At 42.2% G+C, this 20764-nt stretch overlaps 1 protein-coding gene across 1 annotated transcript in view; it reads right to left on the reverse strand.

Annotated features, from left to right (window-relative positions):
- Window positions 1-4507: 4507 nt before the first annotated feature.
- Window positions 4508-20764, reverse strand: part of SMTNL2 (smoothelin like 2) — an 83594-nt gene continuing 67337 nt past the window's right edge. Inside the window, exons 7-9 of the mRNA XM_069945510.1 lie at window positions 19093-19210; window positions 17808-17959; window positions 4508-5947 (exon numbers count right to left, since the gene is read on the reverse strand). Of these exons, the coding sequence (XP_069801611.1) occupies window positions 5821-5947; window positions 17808-17959; window positions 19093-19210 (397 nt within the window). The 3' untranslated portion in view covers window positions 4508-5820. The remainder of the gene's footprint in view (window positions 5948-17807; window positions 17960-19092; window positions 19211-20764) is intronic.

The following is a 20764-nucleotide window of genomic DNA, read 5'->3' on the forward strand; positions in this document are numbered from 1 at the left end:
TTAGATAAGATGACTAATAACCACAAACATGAAACTACTTCTGAAGATCTCAATAAATATGGCATTTCTATGGTTACAGAATATAATTGTGGTACACAGGAAATTAAAAGGGTCTTAACGAAACATTGGGGTATTATTCTCAGTGATCCTATTCTAAAATCAATTCTTCCCAAACAACCTAATGTTATTTTCCGTAGAACTAAAACATTACGTAGCCATCTAGCACCTAGCAAACTCCGTAAAATTACTTCAGATATGGAAAATAGTAATAATACAAACAAAAATAATAATACAAAAACTAGATCTGTGGGCACCGTACGCTGCAATGTAGCGAGGTGCTTATGCTGCAATTGGATAACAGATACCCCAGCACCAACATTTACCTCTATAGTCACCAATGAGATATTTTTTGTCCGTGAAATGTATTCTTGTTCATCACAGTATGTTATTTATCTCCTAGAATGCCCATGTCACCTGCAGTATGTGGGACGCACCATTCAGACGGTGCGGTGCCGCATGAACAAGCATCGAGCTAATATTAAAAATTCATTTTTATTGCATAGTGTCTCTCGACACTTTTTTCTTAAGCATAATTCTGACCCTAGTAGTTTGAGACTCACTATTTTGGAACGTATAGGAGAGAATGTTCCCAATAGATACAAGCAGCTCATTAATAGGGAATCGTACTGGATTTTTAAACTTTGCTCTTTGTCACCAGATGGCTTAAATGAGACACTAGAAAATACGAAGGTATAATTTTTTAACTTTATATACTTATTTTTAAATATATATATATATATATAAAAAAAGAAAAAAGAAAAAAAAAAAAAAAAAAAAAAAAAAAAAAAATTTTAATGTTTTTTTTTTTTTTTTTTTTTTTTAAAGTTTTTTTTTTTTTTTTTTTAAAGTTTTTTTGGAGGTTTTTTTTTTTTTTTTTTTATACATTTTATAAACATTATTTTTATTTATATACATATTCGTTTTATATACTCTTATATATTATTGTATTTCAATGCAATGTAGTATATAGCTATATGCCTTTCTTTATTGGTGTTACAGGTGTCTGTGTTGATTGAAGTGGGAGGTTCTGAGTCCTCCTCCCCTTTTGATGTCATCTTGGTTTGTGATATATAGTGCTGTTCTGTTTTATCAGTATCATGACTCTTGAGAAAGGAACCGGTGCGGTTCCGAAACGCGTTGAGTCTCCACAATAAAATATATTTTTATTACTCACTGTGCCTCGATCTCAAGTTGGACCTGCGCCCCATAATCCGTGTAGTCTGGAGTTGGAGGTAGTTTGCATCATTGTTTCCTGTTGGATATCGGGAGTGGCTGCGGTCCTTGATATATACGCTGCAGAGTGTTGTGCCTCCCTTTGCACAACCACATCAGGTGAGGGTTGCCGTGCACCCCTAACCCCTTTGCACCTTGTCCTTCTGATCCTCGCCATGGAGCGCTGTCGCCCTTTGTTTTTTCTTTGCAAGCCCTTGTCATGATCGCAATACTCGCACCTTGAGTTAGACATTGACAAAAGGGGCCACCCTGTTGTTTCCCTGTCTATGTTCCAATACTCGCAACCGAGTGGGACTTAAGGGGTTATCTATCAGGGTGGTGTGGTGCTCTCCCCATCATGGAGGCACCCCGTTGGCAACAGGCTAGAGATATCTGGCTATCCCGTGTTTTGAGACTCGTAACTGAGGCTCCACGGACTCTTGTTTTGCATATTTAAATTTTTGGGGGCATCAGTGGAGACTCTTGATTGAGTACTTCATTGGAATTTTTTTCGCTGTTCTCCTTGAGTTCAGTTATTACTGTGTTTTGTTGGTTGATTGTTCATATTTTGGCAATCATGGAAAGCACAGTTCTTTCTATATGAAATGACGAGAAATCTGAGCAGAGCAACAAGACATCAAGGAAACAAACAGGAGGCAGCATCCAGTCACTTGACTCTCTGCAGTCACAGCTACTGACAGATGCATATCTAAGTCACTCTATTAATATCCCAGACTTCCCTATTAATATCCCAGATTTCCCAAGTACTATGCTTGTAGCCAGGACTTCTGTGGTTAAAAGCTGCAGGGTGCACTCAACCCATTACACACAGAGGATGTCTTTATTTATTAGCTGCAGCCCAGGCCACATCCACACAAAGTGCAATGTGGTAATGTTATTTGCATAGAGAAGGTGACAGAAACACTCCTTATGGTGATAACCTAACAAGATTCGTTACTGAATCCTCCAAATGTACACACAATAACAACACGTGTGTGTATATATATATATATATAGTGTGTATCTATCTATATATATATATATATATATATATATATATTAGTGTGTGTATATATATATTTATATGTATGTATATAGATGCATTTTCCCAAAACACAGCGCCACGCCTTTCCTTACGTTATGTGTGGTATTACAACTCAGCTCCATTAACTTCAGTGGAACTGAGCTGCAATACCAGACACAGACTGAGGTCTAGTGCTGTTTCTGGAGGAAAGCATCCATGTTTTTCTCTTATCACTGTAATGAGGCCCTACCTTTTTAGTGTCTGGAATATCCCTATATTACAACATCCCGACACTTTCCATTGCTTCACTTGGTTGCCCAAATATTTTAAGGATTCATTCAGAAACGTGTATAAACAATCCGTCTAATAACTGTGAGCTGTAGGCCACATGTGGGATCCTATCAGGTTAAAGAAAAGCTTTGGGATATCATCCTATTTTTGACCTATAGCAAAGATTGTATATACACACACAATTAATACATTGTTGTGACCTCATATTACTGTCTCCAAAGCCAAGATTATATTGATGATGACGACAATTGGATAGAAGCAATCAGTAAATCTGACAAAGAAGAAAGGAATCAGTGTTCTTTAATATCAGCCAGTAAGGAACAAGCAGTCTCCAGTCTTCTTCCTTAGCCCGTCATAGCACACATTTCCACTAGTGTTTATTTGGCAAAACAATAAAATCTATATTAAAAAAATCAGTGCATACACAAGAGCACTACCAATATGATGCATCTATGAGAAATGCCTAAAACATGGTGGCGTGAATGTGACTTTTTTATTTTTTCTACTGACTTGTTATTGTGCATAATTAAAAAAGAGGATCTGGTCAGCTTATGGTGTTTGCTCTTAAATCGCACTCCAGAAATAATTACTTCCAAATTAGCTGGTGTCAGAAAGTTATATGGATTTGTAAGTTACTTACATGTAAAAATACTTATCAGCTGCTGTGTGTCCTGCAGGAAGTGGTGTATTATTTCCAGCCTGAGATGGAGCTCTCTGCTGCCACCACTGTCCATGTCAGGAACTGTTCAGAGCAGTAACAAATCCTCAAAGAAAACATCTCCTGCTCTGGACAGTTCCTATCAGAGACAGAGGTGGCAGCAGAGAGCACTGTGTCAGACTGAAAAGAATACACCACTTTCTACAAGACATACAGCAGCTGATAAGTACTGGAACGGTTTAGATTTTTAAATAGAAGGTTTTTTTTACAAATCTGTTTAACTTTCTGACACCAGTTGATTTCAAAGAAAACTTTTTTCATTGGAGTACCCCTTACGGGGCTGTGTTCACACAGTATTTTGAAGCATAAAATGTTCATATTTTACATCTGTAATGCATTCCTCATTGAATTACACTGACTTTAATCTGAAGGCTTGGAACAGTTCCAATAATTTTAAAAAGACTCCTTTTTTACATGAATTCTTTATGTATTGAATTGGGCTGCATACTAAAAAAAAAAACGTGTCAAAAAAGTTTCTGATGTGCCAAACACACACTTTTTTCAGAAGAGTTTCTGCTTCTGTTTTACTCTGTGTGAACATAGCCTAAGGATGCAGACCACCAGTGCAACCACAGTAAGAAGGTCGCTGTTCAGTATTTTCCTTACCAGTAAAGAAGGATCACTCATAGCTTGTAAGATAACAATGCTGTAACAGATTTTCTTATTACGCTGCTTTATGTTGTTTTTCTGCTTTTTCCTCCTGAAAATGATAAATTAACAGGGCTTTACCTTCTCTTTGTCTCCTTACACACGTCATCTAAGGGTGACAGTGTCAGGCCAGGTTCACACTAGCTGAATAGCCCATACTGCTGCTGACCACAAACAGGTCTAATGACCCAAAGGGACAATTGTCAGTACGGGTCATCATACCCACAGTCAGGGCCAGCCTTGTGGCAATAATAACACTGTAAAAATATGGCCATATGAACCTATGTTAAGGCCCTATTACACAAAGCGATTATCAGCCGTATTCGGCCGATACCGACCGTTACGGCCGATAATCGTTTGGTGTAATAGCGGAAGAAGATCAGCCAACATGCACGATGTCGGCTGATTGCTGTCTTTAAACATGCTGAAACGCTAATGACCAGGATAGTAGCAATATGCTGCTGTCGTTCTGTGAAATAGGAGCGGTGCCAGCAGCCTGTTGCTATTTTCAATGGGCTGCCCGGACAAACTAGTGATCACCCGGGCAGCCCCACCCCCGCACTTACCCGCTTGCTGTCGGCATGTGTAATGTTCCGGCAGTGAATGGGGAATAAGGACATAGCAAGTGCTGACCTGACAGGTTTGGGCTTGCTTGCTCCTTCTAATCGCCCTGTGTAATAGGGGCTTTTGAACACACCCTATTGACAAAGGTATTGGTTACACCCTATTATCAATGTATTTATACTTTTCTAGGAGGAATAATAAAGGGACAGCAGAATGCAGTGTTATAAGAAAATACACCCCATTTACTCAGACATGTCAGCATAGCCGACAGATCCTCTATAAAATATAAAATAGTAGGCATACACATATCCATTGTAAATTACATAACGTCAGCTATAATGCTTTCTAAGAGTTTATATTTGTGGTGACAGAATAAAACGTTACTTCATTTAGTTCAAGCTTCCATACGAAAGTCAAGTGGCATAACATTTGCTGAATCCATTAAAATCTACCCGATATAATGGGAATCAAAAACAACTGGATTCTGTATAAAAAGACGTCTACATCAGGTCTGGTAATCTGAATTATGATTGGCAGTAGTTAGGGCACAGGAGAACCCTGCCGGTGTGCTCGCCAGTAACCAGTGAAATAATACAATTGTCCCGTTCTATTCTTTGGCTCGTGCTTGAGATCACATCTTAGTCCACGACATTATCTCATATTGCACTAAAGATAAGTTATAGACATATTAAAGAACAGTTGACTGGCTTGGACGATGCATAGTCTATGCTCTATGACGTGAAGGTGTGATAATACAGATCTCTTACTATGCTTGTGAATAACTAAAAATCTAAAAAAAAAAAGGCTGCAGTGCATTCACTTTCACAAATATTAAGTGGGTTCAGTCCATTAGCACCAGACTGATGATCACAGCATTGGCTCACTTCTGTGAATCTGAGTCACTTGCTCTATTCTTTTCCTGTCCTTGCAGCACAGGCTCTGTTGGTTCTCAGATGGCTAGACAATGAGCCACCAGGGTGTCACTCACATAGGCTGCGGTCTCTACCAAAAAAAGTCCAGAGGTGACAAAAACTACACACCCACCCTCCTTTTCTGTCAGGCATGAACGGTGACTGGTTCTGTAAAAATAGAGAGTGTCCTGAGCACCTTGAGGACATTCCTATGTTATCTGTCTCTCTGAAGGCAGGCCAGGTGTCAACTGCAGGAGAGATGGATGGGAAGACATCTGTCAGGTGGCAGCTGTGATAAGAGGAGGCTGAATGGAGGAGAAAAAGATGCCAGCAGGCACCGTGTTGCTGCTGATGGAAACCCTTGGCCAGAACAAGCATTGTTGGCAGGGAGATCACTCAAAACGTCGCAGGTGATTATACAAGGACTGCACATAGGTGAAAACACACATCGGGTCCGGTTTCCTGCCCATCATCAGCATGTCTTCAACTTCAATCAGTCGGTCACAATGAGCCATTTTTCTAAAATAAAAAAACAAAATAACAGGCAATTATTATTAAGTCAATGATGGGTGGAAAGAGCAAGCAAAACCCCTGTAACATCCACTTATCCAATGTAGTAAATCTGGCAACAAACAGGCAAATGCCAATAATAATAATAATAATAATAATAATAATAATCATCATCCTCATAATATGCAAGATTATTGTAATCAACTCCTTACAAAGAGAATATTGATAAAATAAAGTGATAAAATAAAAATATCTATAATCCAATAAAATGTCTGACTAATTTTTGCGACAGTGTTTTTTTTTAACCAAAGCTAAGCATAGAAAATAAATTATAATGGAAAAAATTGGCATCTTTTTTGGTACTTTGGACCTAGTCCTGGTTTTGGCTAACAATACTGACCAAAATACTACACGTGAACCCAGCCTAAGGGGGCATTCACAGGTTCCGGAACCTATGGACGGGTAAGGGGTGTAGAGGAATGTATCACCTCCCACCATCATGTTTCAATATGATGCTTGGTCCAGGGAAAGATTTTTCACACCACTGTAAGACGTAGGTTCCGTGTTCCATGGGAGGTGCGAACGCCCCCTAATAGTCAATAGTTTAGACATTACATCCATTACACAGCACACATAGCAGTAGGATCCAGCTAATACCAATTGACTGACAAACGGTTGCCCAAGAATGCTTCAACATCACTATGTGAATTTGATAAAGCACTGCATATAACTATAGACCTAGGGGGACATTTATTAAGTCCGGCATTTTTAGTTCCGTGTTTAAAAATATCTCTGCAGTGCCGATACTTGCCAGAGTTATGTAGAGGTGCAATGCCTCTACATAAATCCTGTGCAGACCACAGGTCCTCCGCGTGCGCATGCAGCTCAGAGCTACCAGAAAAATGTTAAATGTGGCACACACAGAGGCCGCTCCGCTCAGGCTCGGACTGGCTCACAGGGGAGCAGGGGAATCCCCCGGTGGGCCCTACCCCATAGTGGGCCCCTGTCCAAGAGGTGGGCCTCCCTGTTTATCAGCTCCAGGATAACATATAATCCTCCAGCATTACTGCACAGGCCTGTGAGTTATGTGCACTTATTTGTAACTCCCCCTCTTATATGTAAACCTGCTGACAAGTTACTAGCAGTGAGCTAGCATCGCTGGTCACATACACAGCTCTGTACAAAGTCGCTATAATAACGTGAAAGGTTTGGTGCTGGTTATATCCGGTGTATGTTGGGTGGGCCCCTAGAATCAAATTCCCTGATGAGCCCAAGATAGCCCAGTCCGACACTGGCTCCGCTTACAGTTTAGACTGATCACTACAGATTTATCATGGCTTCCATGCTGACACTGGCTCTCCTTCTCTGTGTGTGCAGGTACCATAGATCTGGACTAGTATTTTAGCCAAAACCACAGACACAGAAAATACAACTTTTTTTTGACCCATTATTTGAATTGTTACATTTGTAAGTAAAGAGCACGACAAAGTTAATTCAACATCTCCTTGTCACTGAGGCTTCAGGAGCACACCACAATCCTCTCTTCTCACTGCCACTTGCAGAGTCATTCAGTGGCACACCACACTCCTGCTCCTTGCCATTGAGGTTTGGATGGCACACCACCCTCCTGCTCCTTGTCATTGAGGCTTGGATGGCACACCACACTCCTGCTCCTTGTCATTGAGGCTTGGATGGCACACCACACTCCTGCTCCTTGTTACTGAGGCTTGGATGGCACACCACACCCCTGCACCTTGTTACTGAGGCTTGGATGGCACACCACACTCCTGCTCCTTGTTACTGAGGCTTGGATGGCACACCACACCCCTGCTCCTTGTTACTGAGGCTTGGATGGCACACCACACCCCTGCACCTTGTTACTGAGGCTTGGATGGCACACCACACTCCTGCTCCTTGTCATTGAGGCTTGGATGGCACACCACACCCCTGCTCCTTGTTACTGAGGCTTCGGTGGCACACCACCCTCCTGCTCCTTGTCATTGAGGCTTGGATGGCACACCACACTCCTGCTCCTTGTTACTAAGACTTGGATGGCACACCACACCCCTGCACCTTGTTACTGAGGCTTGGGTGGCACATAACACTCCTGCTTCTTGTCATTGAGGCTTGGATGGCACACCACCCTCCTGCTCCTTGTTACTGAGGCTTCGGTGGCACACCACACTCCTGCTCCTTGTTACTGAGGCTTCGGTGGCACACCACACTCCTGCTCCTTGTTACTGAGGCTTGGATGGCACACCACACTCCTGCTCCTTGTTACTGAGGCTTGGGTGGCACACCACACTTCTGCTCCCTATCATTGAGGCTTGGATGGCACACCACACTCCTGCTCCTTGTTACCGAGGCTTGGATGGCACACCACACTTCTGCTCCTTGTTACTGAGGCTTGGAAGGCACACCACACTCCTGCCCCTTGTCATTGAGGATTGGGTGGCACACCACACTCCTGCTCCTTGCCATTGAGGTTTGGATGGCACACCACACTTCTGCTCCCTGTCATTGAGGCTTGGATGGCACACCACACTCCTGCTCCTTGTTACTGAGGCTTGGGTGGCACACCACACTTCTGCTCCCTGTCATTGAGGCTTGGATGGCACACCACACTCCTGCTCCTTGTTACTGAGGCTTGGATGGCACACCACACTTCTGCTCCCTGTCATTGAGGCTTGGATGGCACACCACACCCCTGCTCCTTGTCACTGAGGCTTGGGTGGCACACCACACTTCTGCTCCCTGTCATTGAGGCTTGGATGGCACATCACACTCCTGCTCCTTGCCATTGAGGTTTGGGTGGCACACCACACTTCTGCTGCTTGCCAAGGCCCTGAAGGAGCTGTTAATAGGTTTACTTTAAACAGCTACAAATCAATACAGATGAATATAAGTAACTGATTTACAGCTCAGCCTATTCATTGCTTTCAGTTCCATCAATCCAATATTTCAGCTATCCCTTTAATAGCAGCTTAGCGATAGCATTTAGGGCCACTGGACCTCCTAATGTAGTTAATGAGACCTTAGGATTTATCTCTTTCTCTGGAAGAGGAATAATCGTAATGGATGCTTTGAAATGTGGCCCATTAGCAGATGACTTGGCACTGTGGTGCCCGGGCGCTTGTGCAGGTTGTTGGTCCTGTGCCACACCGCTCATACTTCATTTAAAGCACAGTGACACAAGTTCACTTCTGGCCTAAGCTGCAGATTAGTCTTCATAACGGCAGGATTCCTGACACCGGGTGCTCCCAAATCTCTGATTACATGTAAAGGATTATGCTGAGGTTTGATGAAGCGTTGGTAACAATGCCGCCTGCGCCCACCTGCTCTTCATGTGCTCGGATTTAGCCATTGCTGACAGGGCTCAAACCTGCAATAACTTTTTTTTATATTTCTGACATTTCAGATCAGAAAACACAAGTAATGGCCAGGGGCGGAACTACCGCATGCGGAGGCCCCCGGAGCTCACATAGCCTGCAGCACCGGGCGGCCGAGCAGGCCTCCCGGGTGCTGCAGCTGTTTGAGGTGTCCCGGGCAGCACAAGTGACGGGCTCCGCCAGGGCAAGTACTTCCGGGGCAGGGAGCATCTCTAATAAGCGCTCCTGTGCCGTGCCGGAAGTACAGGCTGGGAGCGGACGCTGAGCTCACTGGTAACTGTGTGAGATTGCCGTCCCGGCAGCACAGTTATCAGTGAGCTCAGCGTCCGCCCCCAGCCTGTACTTCCGGCACGGCACAGGAGCGCTTGTTAGAGATGCTCCCTGCCCCGGAAGTACTTGCCTTGGCGGACACTGAGCCACGCTGATCACGTCACCTGTACCTGGGAGAAGACAGCCGACGGTGGAGTTAGGTGAGTTGTGTTGTTTTTTTTTTTATCTGCTTTGTAAAGGGGGATATTCAGGGGGTCATCTATGGGGGATATACAGGGGGTCATCTATGGGGGATATTCAGGGGGTCATCTATGGGGGATATTCAGGGGGGCATCTATGGGGGATATACATGGGGCAATCTATGGGGGATATACAGGAGGCAATCTATGGGAGATATACAGGGGGCATCTATGGGGGATATACAGGGGGGAGCATCTATTGGGGATAATACAGGGGGGCATCTATGGGGGATAATACAGGGGGGCATCTATGGGGGATAATACAGGGGGAATCTATGAGATATATACAGGGGGGCCATCTATGGGGGATATACAGGGGGGGGAATCTATGGGGGATAATACAGAGGAACCATCTATGGAGGATATACAAGGGGGACATCTTTTGGGGATAATACAGGGGGCATCTATGGGGGATAATACAGGGGGGAGCATCTATGGGGGATAATACAGGGGGGGAGCATCTATGGGGATAATACAGGGGGGGAGCATCTATGGGGATATACAGGGGGCCATCTATGGGGGATAATACAAGGGGGAATCTATGGGAGATATACGGGGGGCATCTATGGGGGATATAGAAGGGGCCATCTATGGGGGATATACAGAGGGAGCATTTATTGGGGATATACAGGGGGGCCATGGACCAAGGGGGATGGACACCACACGGGGGTAATTTATAAGGGGCAAACACAGGTGGTATCAGTAAGGGGGAATACACATAGGGGCATATACTATAAGGGAGTCACATAGTGTCAGGGCTATCCACTAAATGAGGGTGTAAAGGGGCCAATACAGATGTGCAGTTTGTAGAGAGATGAGGATGGTGCCAGAGTGAGGAGACTAATATGTCTGTCTGGCAGATTCTGTGGATTCGTAGCTCGGAGAAGTTCTTATAATGACCCAGGACGGATGGAGAAGAAAATGAAAAGGAAACAACTCCAATCAGAGAAGACGTCCCCTGTGAGTCACTTAATATAACTGTACTATAATTTATATGGTGTACAGAACCTGTGTAGAGCTGAGTGGGCTGATGGCATAGTGGTCGATTAAGTGGGGGGGGGGCCCAAATCAAAAGTTTGCTATGGGGCCCAGCTATTTCTAGTTACGCCCCTGGTAATGGCCACTCAATATTAAGACCTTCCCTCTGCTTAGGTCTTATTCACATGTTCTGTAATCTAAAGATCCGTATTTCCGTATTCGAGTGCACATTGTTGTCTATTGAGCTATTCACAAAATCAGCAGATTAGAAAGACACAAACCAATGCTGAAAAAAAGGACATGTCCTAGTGTGGACCTAGATTTTTTTTTACAGATCCTCTCATAGAAATCAATGGGATCCGCTATTTTTTACGGATTGTAACCTGTTTGGTATCTGTATTTCCGTTAAAAATACAGATGAGTTATAATTGACATGTTGAAAAAAAAAGAAGAATTTACAGAAATATGGATGCACTACAGATTCCCAATCTGTAATTTTTAGTGGATTGTACGGGTGGATATCGGGTGGCTTGTACGGGTGGAACAAGGTATTGGAAAATCAGGGTTTCTGAATCAGAGCTTTAGAAGGAAAAATGTTGTTAATCCAGTAACACAGACTGAATTGTTATATGCTCGAGGCATTATGGCACCTCCACTTTATCACAAAGCAGCCTTCTCGTCAACAATACCAAGCATTACCATGTCAGTCTTGCTATTTATTATGTAAAACCTGTACCTTTAGTAAGAAGCACTAGAGAGTGGAGTAAAGCTGGATCGCTGGTGCTGAGTGACACATAAGAGATGACTTATACTATAGAATTCCTGTTAACACACAGAAGACACCAAACTATGCTTGTTAACATCTGGGTGGAGATCTTCTCAATGGTGGACCCTGCACCCAGAAGGTTTTTATGAAAAACACTCAGCCCCTTTTTGTGTTCATGCCCCACAGGGAGCGGCCGTGAATCACTAAATGTATAAAACAGGATCATTGTCCTTTGTGTCCTGCCAAGTCTAGAAGTCTAGAGGGCAGGCTTAGGCCAGGCTCACACTGTGCAGTTTGGTTTCAATCTATATTTAAATATATATGCAGACACCTTAAATAATCATAGTCCCAACAGTGTACTATAGAGGAGGATTTGTTCAACTGGGTGCAAGTCTTTAGGCTCATGCACTTATGCATATGTCATCTCAGCATAATCTATTATAGCACCATATTATGATATGGGGCCCTAGTATATATCTGTATGTCACTGGTTATATCTGTATGTCACTGGTTTGAAAGACAATTACTGCTTTCTGCACAATGAAACTGCTTCGGATCAAAATATAAAAAAGATAAGCACAGTTGCCTTGGAGAGCTGGGGTTGTGGGTTCAAATCCCACCAAGGACAACATCGGCATGTTCTCCCTGTGTTTACATGGCTTTCCCCTGGATACTCTTGGTTTCCTCCCAGATACTAAAAACATTTTGATTGTGAGTCCCATTGGGTCAGGGACCAATGTAAATAATGGTGAGCTCTGTAGAATGCTGCACTGTGTCAAACTGAAAAGACAACATTACCTCCTGCAGGACATACAGCAGCTGATATGTATTGGAAGACTTGAGATTTTTAAATAGAAGTGAATTACAAATCTATACAATTTTCCGAAACCAGTTGAGTTGAAAGAAAAAGATTTTTTTTGCTGGAGCACCCTTTTAAGAAATTAAAATTCTTACATTACACATAGTACTTCCTGGAAGAATGCTAGATATTTTGTGACTTTGTTGGTTAATTTTTACCATTTTTTAAATGAAAAACACTGCAGCCAGATTTCATCTGTAAGTTAATAGGGAAATACTAAATACACTATTTACGCTTTTTTGTGGCATTTGTTACATTGCTATTTGGGTCTGTGGCTATATAAGTGTTATGGAGAATAACAAACCCAGGATTTTAATAAGATTATTTCACTTAGCCATGTCTAGTTAATAATCTATCTTACTCACTCTCATTGTACGAAAGGGTAACGGTGTAAAAACTTGACGTTTGTATATTTTACAGCACGGGTTAATGGATAACTCATTGTTACTCCTAGTATACAACAAGGCTGTAGGTCTGAATAAACAACATGACGGCACTACATTTGCACTTGACTGAGTCATAAGATGCTCACAAATATATTCTACCCTTTGCCACATAAAAGCTGAAGCCAAATGAATAATAATCGGTGTAACGTCCACTGTGTTGGGTTTCTATGCCTGTTGTAGTCTGAATGAAGACCTACTTTGTATAACTGGTCCATGGATTCAGTTACACCACATCAAGAAGTTTTTGTTATGCTGTAATATAGACGTACTTGGTGAGAAGAAGGGGTTAAGAATGGCCACAGAGAGAGGCATACATAGCACACTCATGATCAGCGCCTCCTTGGGGGGGGGAAGAGGAGGGGGGCTAAGATAGGATGAAGTCATTATATAAACATTTCTGAAATACAAACACAATAAGTGAGCCTGGGGGCATGTGTGCAAAGAGCAAACCTGATTACATGTGCCAGCCAGGGTTCACACTGATAACAGGCTGTCGTTTGCGCCCCCATAAGTGGAAAGTCTGTGCAGACCCCTCAAATTACTTCACAAGAAGTCTTAGGCAATAACATCAGTATTTCATGTGTTCTATATTTAACTGAAATGCAGTGGCGTAGCTACAATAGAGGCAGGGTAGGCAGTTGCTATGGGGCCCATGCAGGAAGGGGGGCCCAGGGATGCACAGGGAAGATAAGAGTCTCCTGTGTCCTTCTACTTAACCCCTTATGTACTGTAGTATGTAAGTCACCCAGTGTTCACTTACATGCTGCAACATAAAAATGGTTAATATGCAGAGGATGAGGAGATCTCTGATTCACTGCTCTGATAACCCCTGGCCTCTGGCTGCTGCAATCAAGTAGGAAAATCTGGCAGAGGTCAGGGGTTATCAGTGCAGGAGCAGTGAAGCAGAGATCTCCTGTCTTCCTTTTTAACTCTTTTTTTTTTGTGTTGCAGCATGTAAGTGAACATTGGGTCACTTACACATAGCAATAAATAAGGGGTTAAGTAGAAGGTAGTCTGCTTCTGCACCTATGTATTTACCCATAAGGGCTCCTAATGAGCCTTTATAGTTAAATGCAGTGGACTGACAAAGCAAGCGGCCATTGGCTCTCTGCTCTGCCAGTCACTTTTGTAGCAGTTTCTGCCTCTGGCCACAAGAGATTTTAGTTTTTGGCCACACCACTGAGCCTATATATATAGTACTTTGTGTTGGGTGTAGGGGAGGGGGGCCCCATCCAGTTTTTTGCTATGGGGCTCCATGAATCCTAGCTACGCCCCTGCCAAAATGCAAATAGGAAAGAAAGGAAACAAAGTTCATATATGTTTCCATGAGTTAAGTGTATGTTCCCTGTGAATACAATTCTACAGTATATGATCTAGGGACCATGGGAGATTTATCAAACATGGTGTAAAGTAAAACTGGCTCAGTTGCCCCTAGCAACCAATCAGATTCCATTTTTCATTCCTCACAGACTTTGGAAAATGAAAGGTGGAATCTGATTGGTTGCTAGGGGCAACTGAGCCAGTTTCACTTTACACCTTGTCTGATAAATCTCCCCCCATGTTGTTTTTGAGCCCCACTAAACAAACATATACATGTGGGAACAGCCTGAACTTTGTCACTAGTTGATTTTAGTACTGTAGTACATTCAATCTATTAAATGGACCCACTGACAGTTCACTGCAGTATGTAGAATGTCAGCATCTCTATTGACAGGATGCCAATGTATACCTGGAACATATAGTCAGATTGTGATGTGAATAGCCCCTAAAGCAACAGACGAACACTAAAGTTTCCTATACACTTTATATTTTTGTTTCCCGCTCACAGTGGGTTCGGCCATCAGTCTAAGGTGTATGGGGCTCTCTCAACCGTCCACCAACAAATGATGTTGGGGGAGATTTGTTCTCTGAGAGATAAGCCAGAGGCCACAAGTGTCCTGGGCACCTTCATAGCAAGTGTCCAGAAGGTGGACCCTTTATAAAACTCCCCGGATCAGTCTCCTGATTCCGATGCTGATGCAGTCAGGGAGAACTAGGAGTGGGGTTGGGGGCGGATCAGTGCTCTGAGCACTTATATATCCTACACACTTGATGAATGAAAAAAACCCGAGGTCATCTGTAATATAATTTTAAAGACAACAGTAAACCAGGTATTATCTTTCCTGTAATAGTTCGGACTTCTAGAATTCATCCTATTCATAGTTCATCTACCAAATAGTTCTCAATCACTGTTCAGCTCTACTTCATGAGAGAAAGTAAGATTTTTGAGGTTACAGCAGATTTTATTGTAATAAGTGAGTAATATTGTAATAAAGTGAAGGCATCTTCAAAAGCAGAACAATAGATATCCATGAGGGGCTATGTGGAAAATGGATACCCGAGGTATTTCGATACATGACAAAACCATGTGCACGGTGGTCATGCAGATTAGGTTAAAAACTATTTTATACAGTCCTTGTTCATGGGAATTGTTTTACATGCAGTCAGCATGTGTTTTCTATTGCCTGTCTCGGTAAAACAACCAGACTGATTGCATCAAGATTTTTTTTTAACCCAAACTGTATCCTGTAAAGTGATGACAAGGCGTTATATTTGTTTGCATGATAAACTGAATATATAATACCATACAAAATGTAAATATTGAATTTTATTTTTACCTTGCATTGTTAAATCTGTCGAGTAAAAATAGTTATTTTTAATATTTACTCTACAGTATCACCCTGTGAAGGTAAACCCTCACTGTCTAATCTGCATAGAGCAAAGCTGCTCATTCACTGCAGGAAAGAACAGGGACAGAAAACAAGTATTCCTGGTTTTACTAAGGAAACTAGATCTCTTTCTATAGATGCAGCTATTGTGATGGTAGGGACCATAGCAGAAGGGTGTAGAATGACTACACTAAGGAATTAATAAGCAACTTGTAACTAAATTTGCTTCACAATTATTTAATATTGATATAGAAAGGTCCAATCCTGCTTACCCATATGTTTTTCCCATACAATGCTCTTCATTCTCTGAAAAATTCTGTCTGTCCCTATCTGCCACTAGGGGAAGTACAGGAGCGTAATGTATATATTTTAGATATGTTGTCATATGATTCTCTGTCTATACAGTAGATTCAGGGTATTCAGAAGAACAAAAAGGTTCACACCAGGTTTTTGCATCCCTTTAACTGTATCCGTTTTGTACTTTTAATTTTAACACACAGAAAAAGTGGCACACCGTTTTGATCCTTTTTTTAAAAAATATTGTAAGTTGAAAGTAAAGGCAGCCCCCCCCGCAGGTCCCCGCCGCCCCTCCCGCACTCACCTGCTTGCTGCAGCCGCGTTAAATAGCAGCGGTGGCAGCAGCGAGCAGGGAACGAGGAACAAACGAGTGCTGAGAGCGCTCGTTTGCTCCTCTAGACGACCCATGAAATAGGGCCATTAGTGAGACCAGACCTGCTGTCTCACTGACATGAAAAAAAAATAACACAACAAGTAGTTGTTAGAATCAAATGAAACTTTATATGGGTAAATGTAATGATGATATATGTAATTGTGTCTTCAAGTGCGTCAGAGAGATTTTACCAAGAGGTACACTACCAGTGTCGGACTGGGGTATCTGGGGACCACCAGAGGAAATGATCCTGGGGGTCCACCAATGAAGAACCAGTGAGAAACAACGTCAAGTCAGTGTTAGTGCAGGTTCTAAAGCTGGGGGCCCAGCGGAGGATTCTCCGGTCCTCTTGTGGGCCAGTCAAACACTGTACACTACCCAAAGGTAGCCTCTAAGAGCCTTTTAATATGTAAATATTTGCATGTCAAGTTTTGCAGTGATTTGACATTGCTATCTGGGTGCATTATTTTCTTGTTATGAGTATTATTAAGGGTGAATGTAACTATATCTAAAGTCACTATTGCTGCAATGGGGCCCATATGGGGCCCACACAGCTTTCCAGTGTGCCTGATAGATATGGTGCTTTTATCCATATCTTTAGTTCTACTCATTCAGCAGTTTCCTGTCATTAGGTGCTGGGGGCCCATCTCTTCTTACCAAAAAGCCTATGAATTCTAGAAGTCTAGAGGTTGTCCAGCTTAATACAAATGTCTGCATTCAAAAGTAAATGTATAACTACATGAGGGTAATCATACTTCTTCCTTACAAATAAGATTCTTTGCCTTGAAGCAATTAAATTAACATTACTAGACCAGGAAGCATTAACCGTGATGCGGGTGGGGGCAGCTCTAAGTACAGAGTAAAACTGAAAATTTGGTTTAGCACAAGGCAGCTAAATATTAAAACATTTCTACTGCATCAGTCTTCGGAAATGGTTTTAATAATTGTTAGTATTACATATCTGGGAAATGTGTTTTCCTGCACCAGACTGGGTTTCCCATATGGAGCCTGTTATTCAGTCATAGTGTTGTTAGAGAAATAATAGACTAGACCAGGAATGCACAACCTGCGGCCCTCCAGCTGTTGCGAAACTACAATGTCCATCATGCTTGGATAGCCAATGAATGTCCAGGCTTGTTAGGAACAGCTGGGGGGCTGCAGACTAGACTATGATACTGTAACTTCCAGGGGTGCTTCTGCCATGAGGCCAGTTGAAGTAGCTGCCTCAGGTGGCGCCACCTGCTGATAAAATGGGGGCAGCACAAGAGGTGAAAAACAAATCCCAGCCCAGAACCGTTAGAAATGGCTCTGATAAATCCTATTGGAAAATTCCATCTGTAAATGAACAATTATAAAATAAACTGTAAGATGGTTGGATAGGCCAATATGCTCCTTGACTGAAGTAGCTAAATAGTTTTAAATTTAATGATAGAGATATCCGTGTAGGGTGCTTTGCTATTTCCCACAGTCCTATGGTGGAGGTTGGAGTTTGGCAAGCCTCTCACAGGACCAACACAATATGAAGACATAGAATCCATACTCACTCAGCTGTAGAGAACGCTTGTTCAAAGTTCTGTTTGGGATTTGAAGGCAACATAGCATCATAGTCAAAAGCTTCAGGGAAGAAAGAGTGGACGAGAGCGCAAAAAGCCATTCCATCACTCCAGCTGGATGAGAAGTTCTGTATATCAATGTTCTAAAAGATCAATAATAGAGATGATATTTTACAGCCTATAATAATTACTTAAAGTAAATTAAATATCAGTTTTTAAAGAAATAACTAAACACAATGGTCTGGGTGTTGAGACTCCCACCGATAATGTAAGACAGTAGAAGTTTTCACCTAAGTCGCTACAGGAGATAGATTCTATATGCATTCTATAGAAAGTCTACAGAGCCTGTCTCCTGACGTAAGCAAAGAGACAGGGGGAAGACTTAGCCCAGTGCTTTGCCCTGCTCGTTCTAGTGATTGTGTCTCGGCACCCAGACACAATGTTTCAATGACATGTCAATTTTTTTAATGAGAATAATACTTTGAAGACTAAAGTAGAGATTGTAGAGATTTTTTTAAAATTGTTTATTAGCTTTTTACATGAAAATTAAAGGGGTTATCCCAGCTTAGAAGAAGAATCTTCGGCTGATGGTTGCGTTGTTTGTCTTTCAAACATGTTGAAAGACAAACGACTCGTACAACAACGATCTGCTGCTGTCGCTCCGTGGAATAGGACTGCTGGCGCCGCGTGTAATAGCGGTGGGAGCAAGCGGGAAACGAGGAGCAAACAAGCACTAATAGCGCTCGTTTTCTCCTGTCAGTGGACTAGGGCCTTAAGGGTGGGCAAAATCACACACAACTTTGCATTAGTGTCTGTCAACAAAACTCCCATAATAAACCTACTGTCATACTGACATTTATGCTTTGGAGAGGGCCCAAGCTTAAGCTTATCTCCAGATAGTAATAGTAGTATAGTTTAGTGATATTACTTAAGTGACAACTACAGTATTACGGCAGTATTATGTGAACTCTTTTATCACTTAGTTACTGTATATTATTTGGGCACTATATGGTAGTATAAGGAGTGCTCTATATGGCAATATTACAGATGAAATATATTTAAGGTATTTCATGAGCTTCATTATATGAAGAAAAAAAAGTCTGTCCGCATTACATTCTTTCTTTCTTTTTTTTTTGAGGCAAATGTAATTGTGCGCTGCAAATAAACCAGAAGTAATGTTTTTCTTGTCAAGCTTAGCTCCCCTTTCACAGCTGTATTTGAGCACAGGCAAGTAACTGGCATATATAAATCTCTTGCAGAGGAGTCGACATCTTACCTTGTAGCCAATTGTCTTGGAGCGGCACCATTCCAGGAGGATCTGTTTAATGCTGCTGGCGCTGGCGACTCCAAAACTCTGAGACCTTTTCAGCTTCACCTTGGATTCCCCCTTTCCTCTATAAATAGCAACAAAAGGAGATTAATAATGGGAGGTCCTGCTTACACAGCACACAAGCGGTATGATTTTCCTTGTGTATACACACAGGATATATAAAAGACCTGAGAAAAAGGGACATGTCCAATAGTCAGTTTATTCCTCTGTTCACAACACAAGCTTTCTGAGAATGGATGTTCCACAAATTTTTTTTTTTATGGAAAATCTAGATTTAGTTAATGGACATGTCAAAGGAGCTAACAGATACTTTGTAAGCCTAACAGAAAACCTCTTAACGCAATGTACCTCATGGTACATTCACTTTAAGTTTTTTTCATGGATGGATCAGAGCCGGCCAGGGAATGCTGGTGCTGCGGCCCTTTTTTTGAACAGCCACCTGGTTCTCATGCACGGCACCAGTCTATTTCCGGGCACCAGCCTGGCATGAAGCACTGGAGGCAGGCACGCTGCCCCCCAGTGTGATGAAACCCCCCTCCCCTCTGTGACTCTGCTCCATTGATTTTAATGGATTTGCGTCTCAGAGGGGAGGGGGCTTTGTCACACTGCTTCCAGGGCTTCATGCCAGGCTGGTGCCCGGAAATAGACTGGTGCCATGCATGGGAACCAGGCGGTGGGTAAAAAAAGGGGAGCTGCACCAGCATCCCCTGGCCGGCGCTGATCCGTTCATGTAAAGAACTTAACATGATGTACCTGATGGTACATTCACTTTAAGAGATCTGAATTTTTCACATTAATCCATTTACTAGTGTAAATGCTAATTTTTAACTCGAACACAAACTCTGGCATAAAATTGACAGAAATAAAAGACAAACAATATTTTCATTGCTTGAGGTCACGTGAGGTCTAAAAGAAACCAGACTGATCAGCTAGTTTGGATGCACTTGTAATTCGAGTCAGCAAAAAAAAAAAGACACAACTTGTGTGGTGAACCTCAAGTGCAGATTATCAATCTCTTTAGCCAAAACAATGACGCATCTCCTGTGTCAATCCATATTAGCAGTCAGGCTGGAAAAATATCCTGTAGCCTGTCATTAAGTTCATATTATGCAATCATGTAACATTAAATTGGGACATCCTGGTTTCTGCAACTCAGATGCATCTTATAAAGGTTTAGGCTGGGTTCACACTACGTATATTTCAGTCAGTATATTTCAATCAGTATTGCAACCAAAACCAGGAGTGGATTGAAAACACAGAAAGGATCTGTTCACACAATGGTGAAATTGAGTGGATGGCCGTCATATAACAGTAAATAACGGCCATTATTTCAATATAACAGCCGTTGTTTTAAAATAACAGCAAATATTTGCCATTAAATGACGGCCATCCTCTCAATTTCACCATTGTGTGAACAGATCCTTTCTGTGTTTTTAATCCACTCCTGGTTTTGGTTGCAATACTGACTGAAATATACTGACTGAAATATACATATACTGACTGAAATTTACGTAGTGTGAACGCAGCCTTATACTGTATATGTGAGTTATAAAGGTGTAAACATCTACATTAGGGGCTGTTCACACAATCATCTGCTGGAGGTGATTTTGGCAGTTCT

The sequence above is a fragment of the Dendropsophus ebraccatus genome, chromosome 11 (assembly GCF_027789765.1).
Source record: "Dendropsophus ebraccatus isolate aDenEbr1 chromosome 11, aDenEbr1.pat, whole genome shotgun sequence".
Lineage (NCBI taxonomy): Eukaryota > Metazoa > Chordata > Amphibia > Anura > Hylidae > Dendropsophus > Dendropsophus ebraccatus.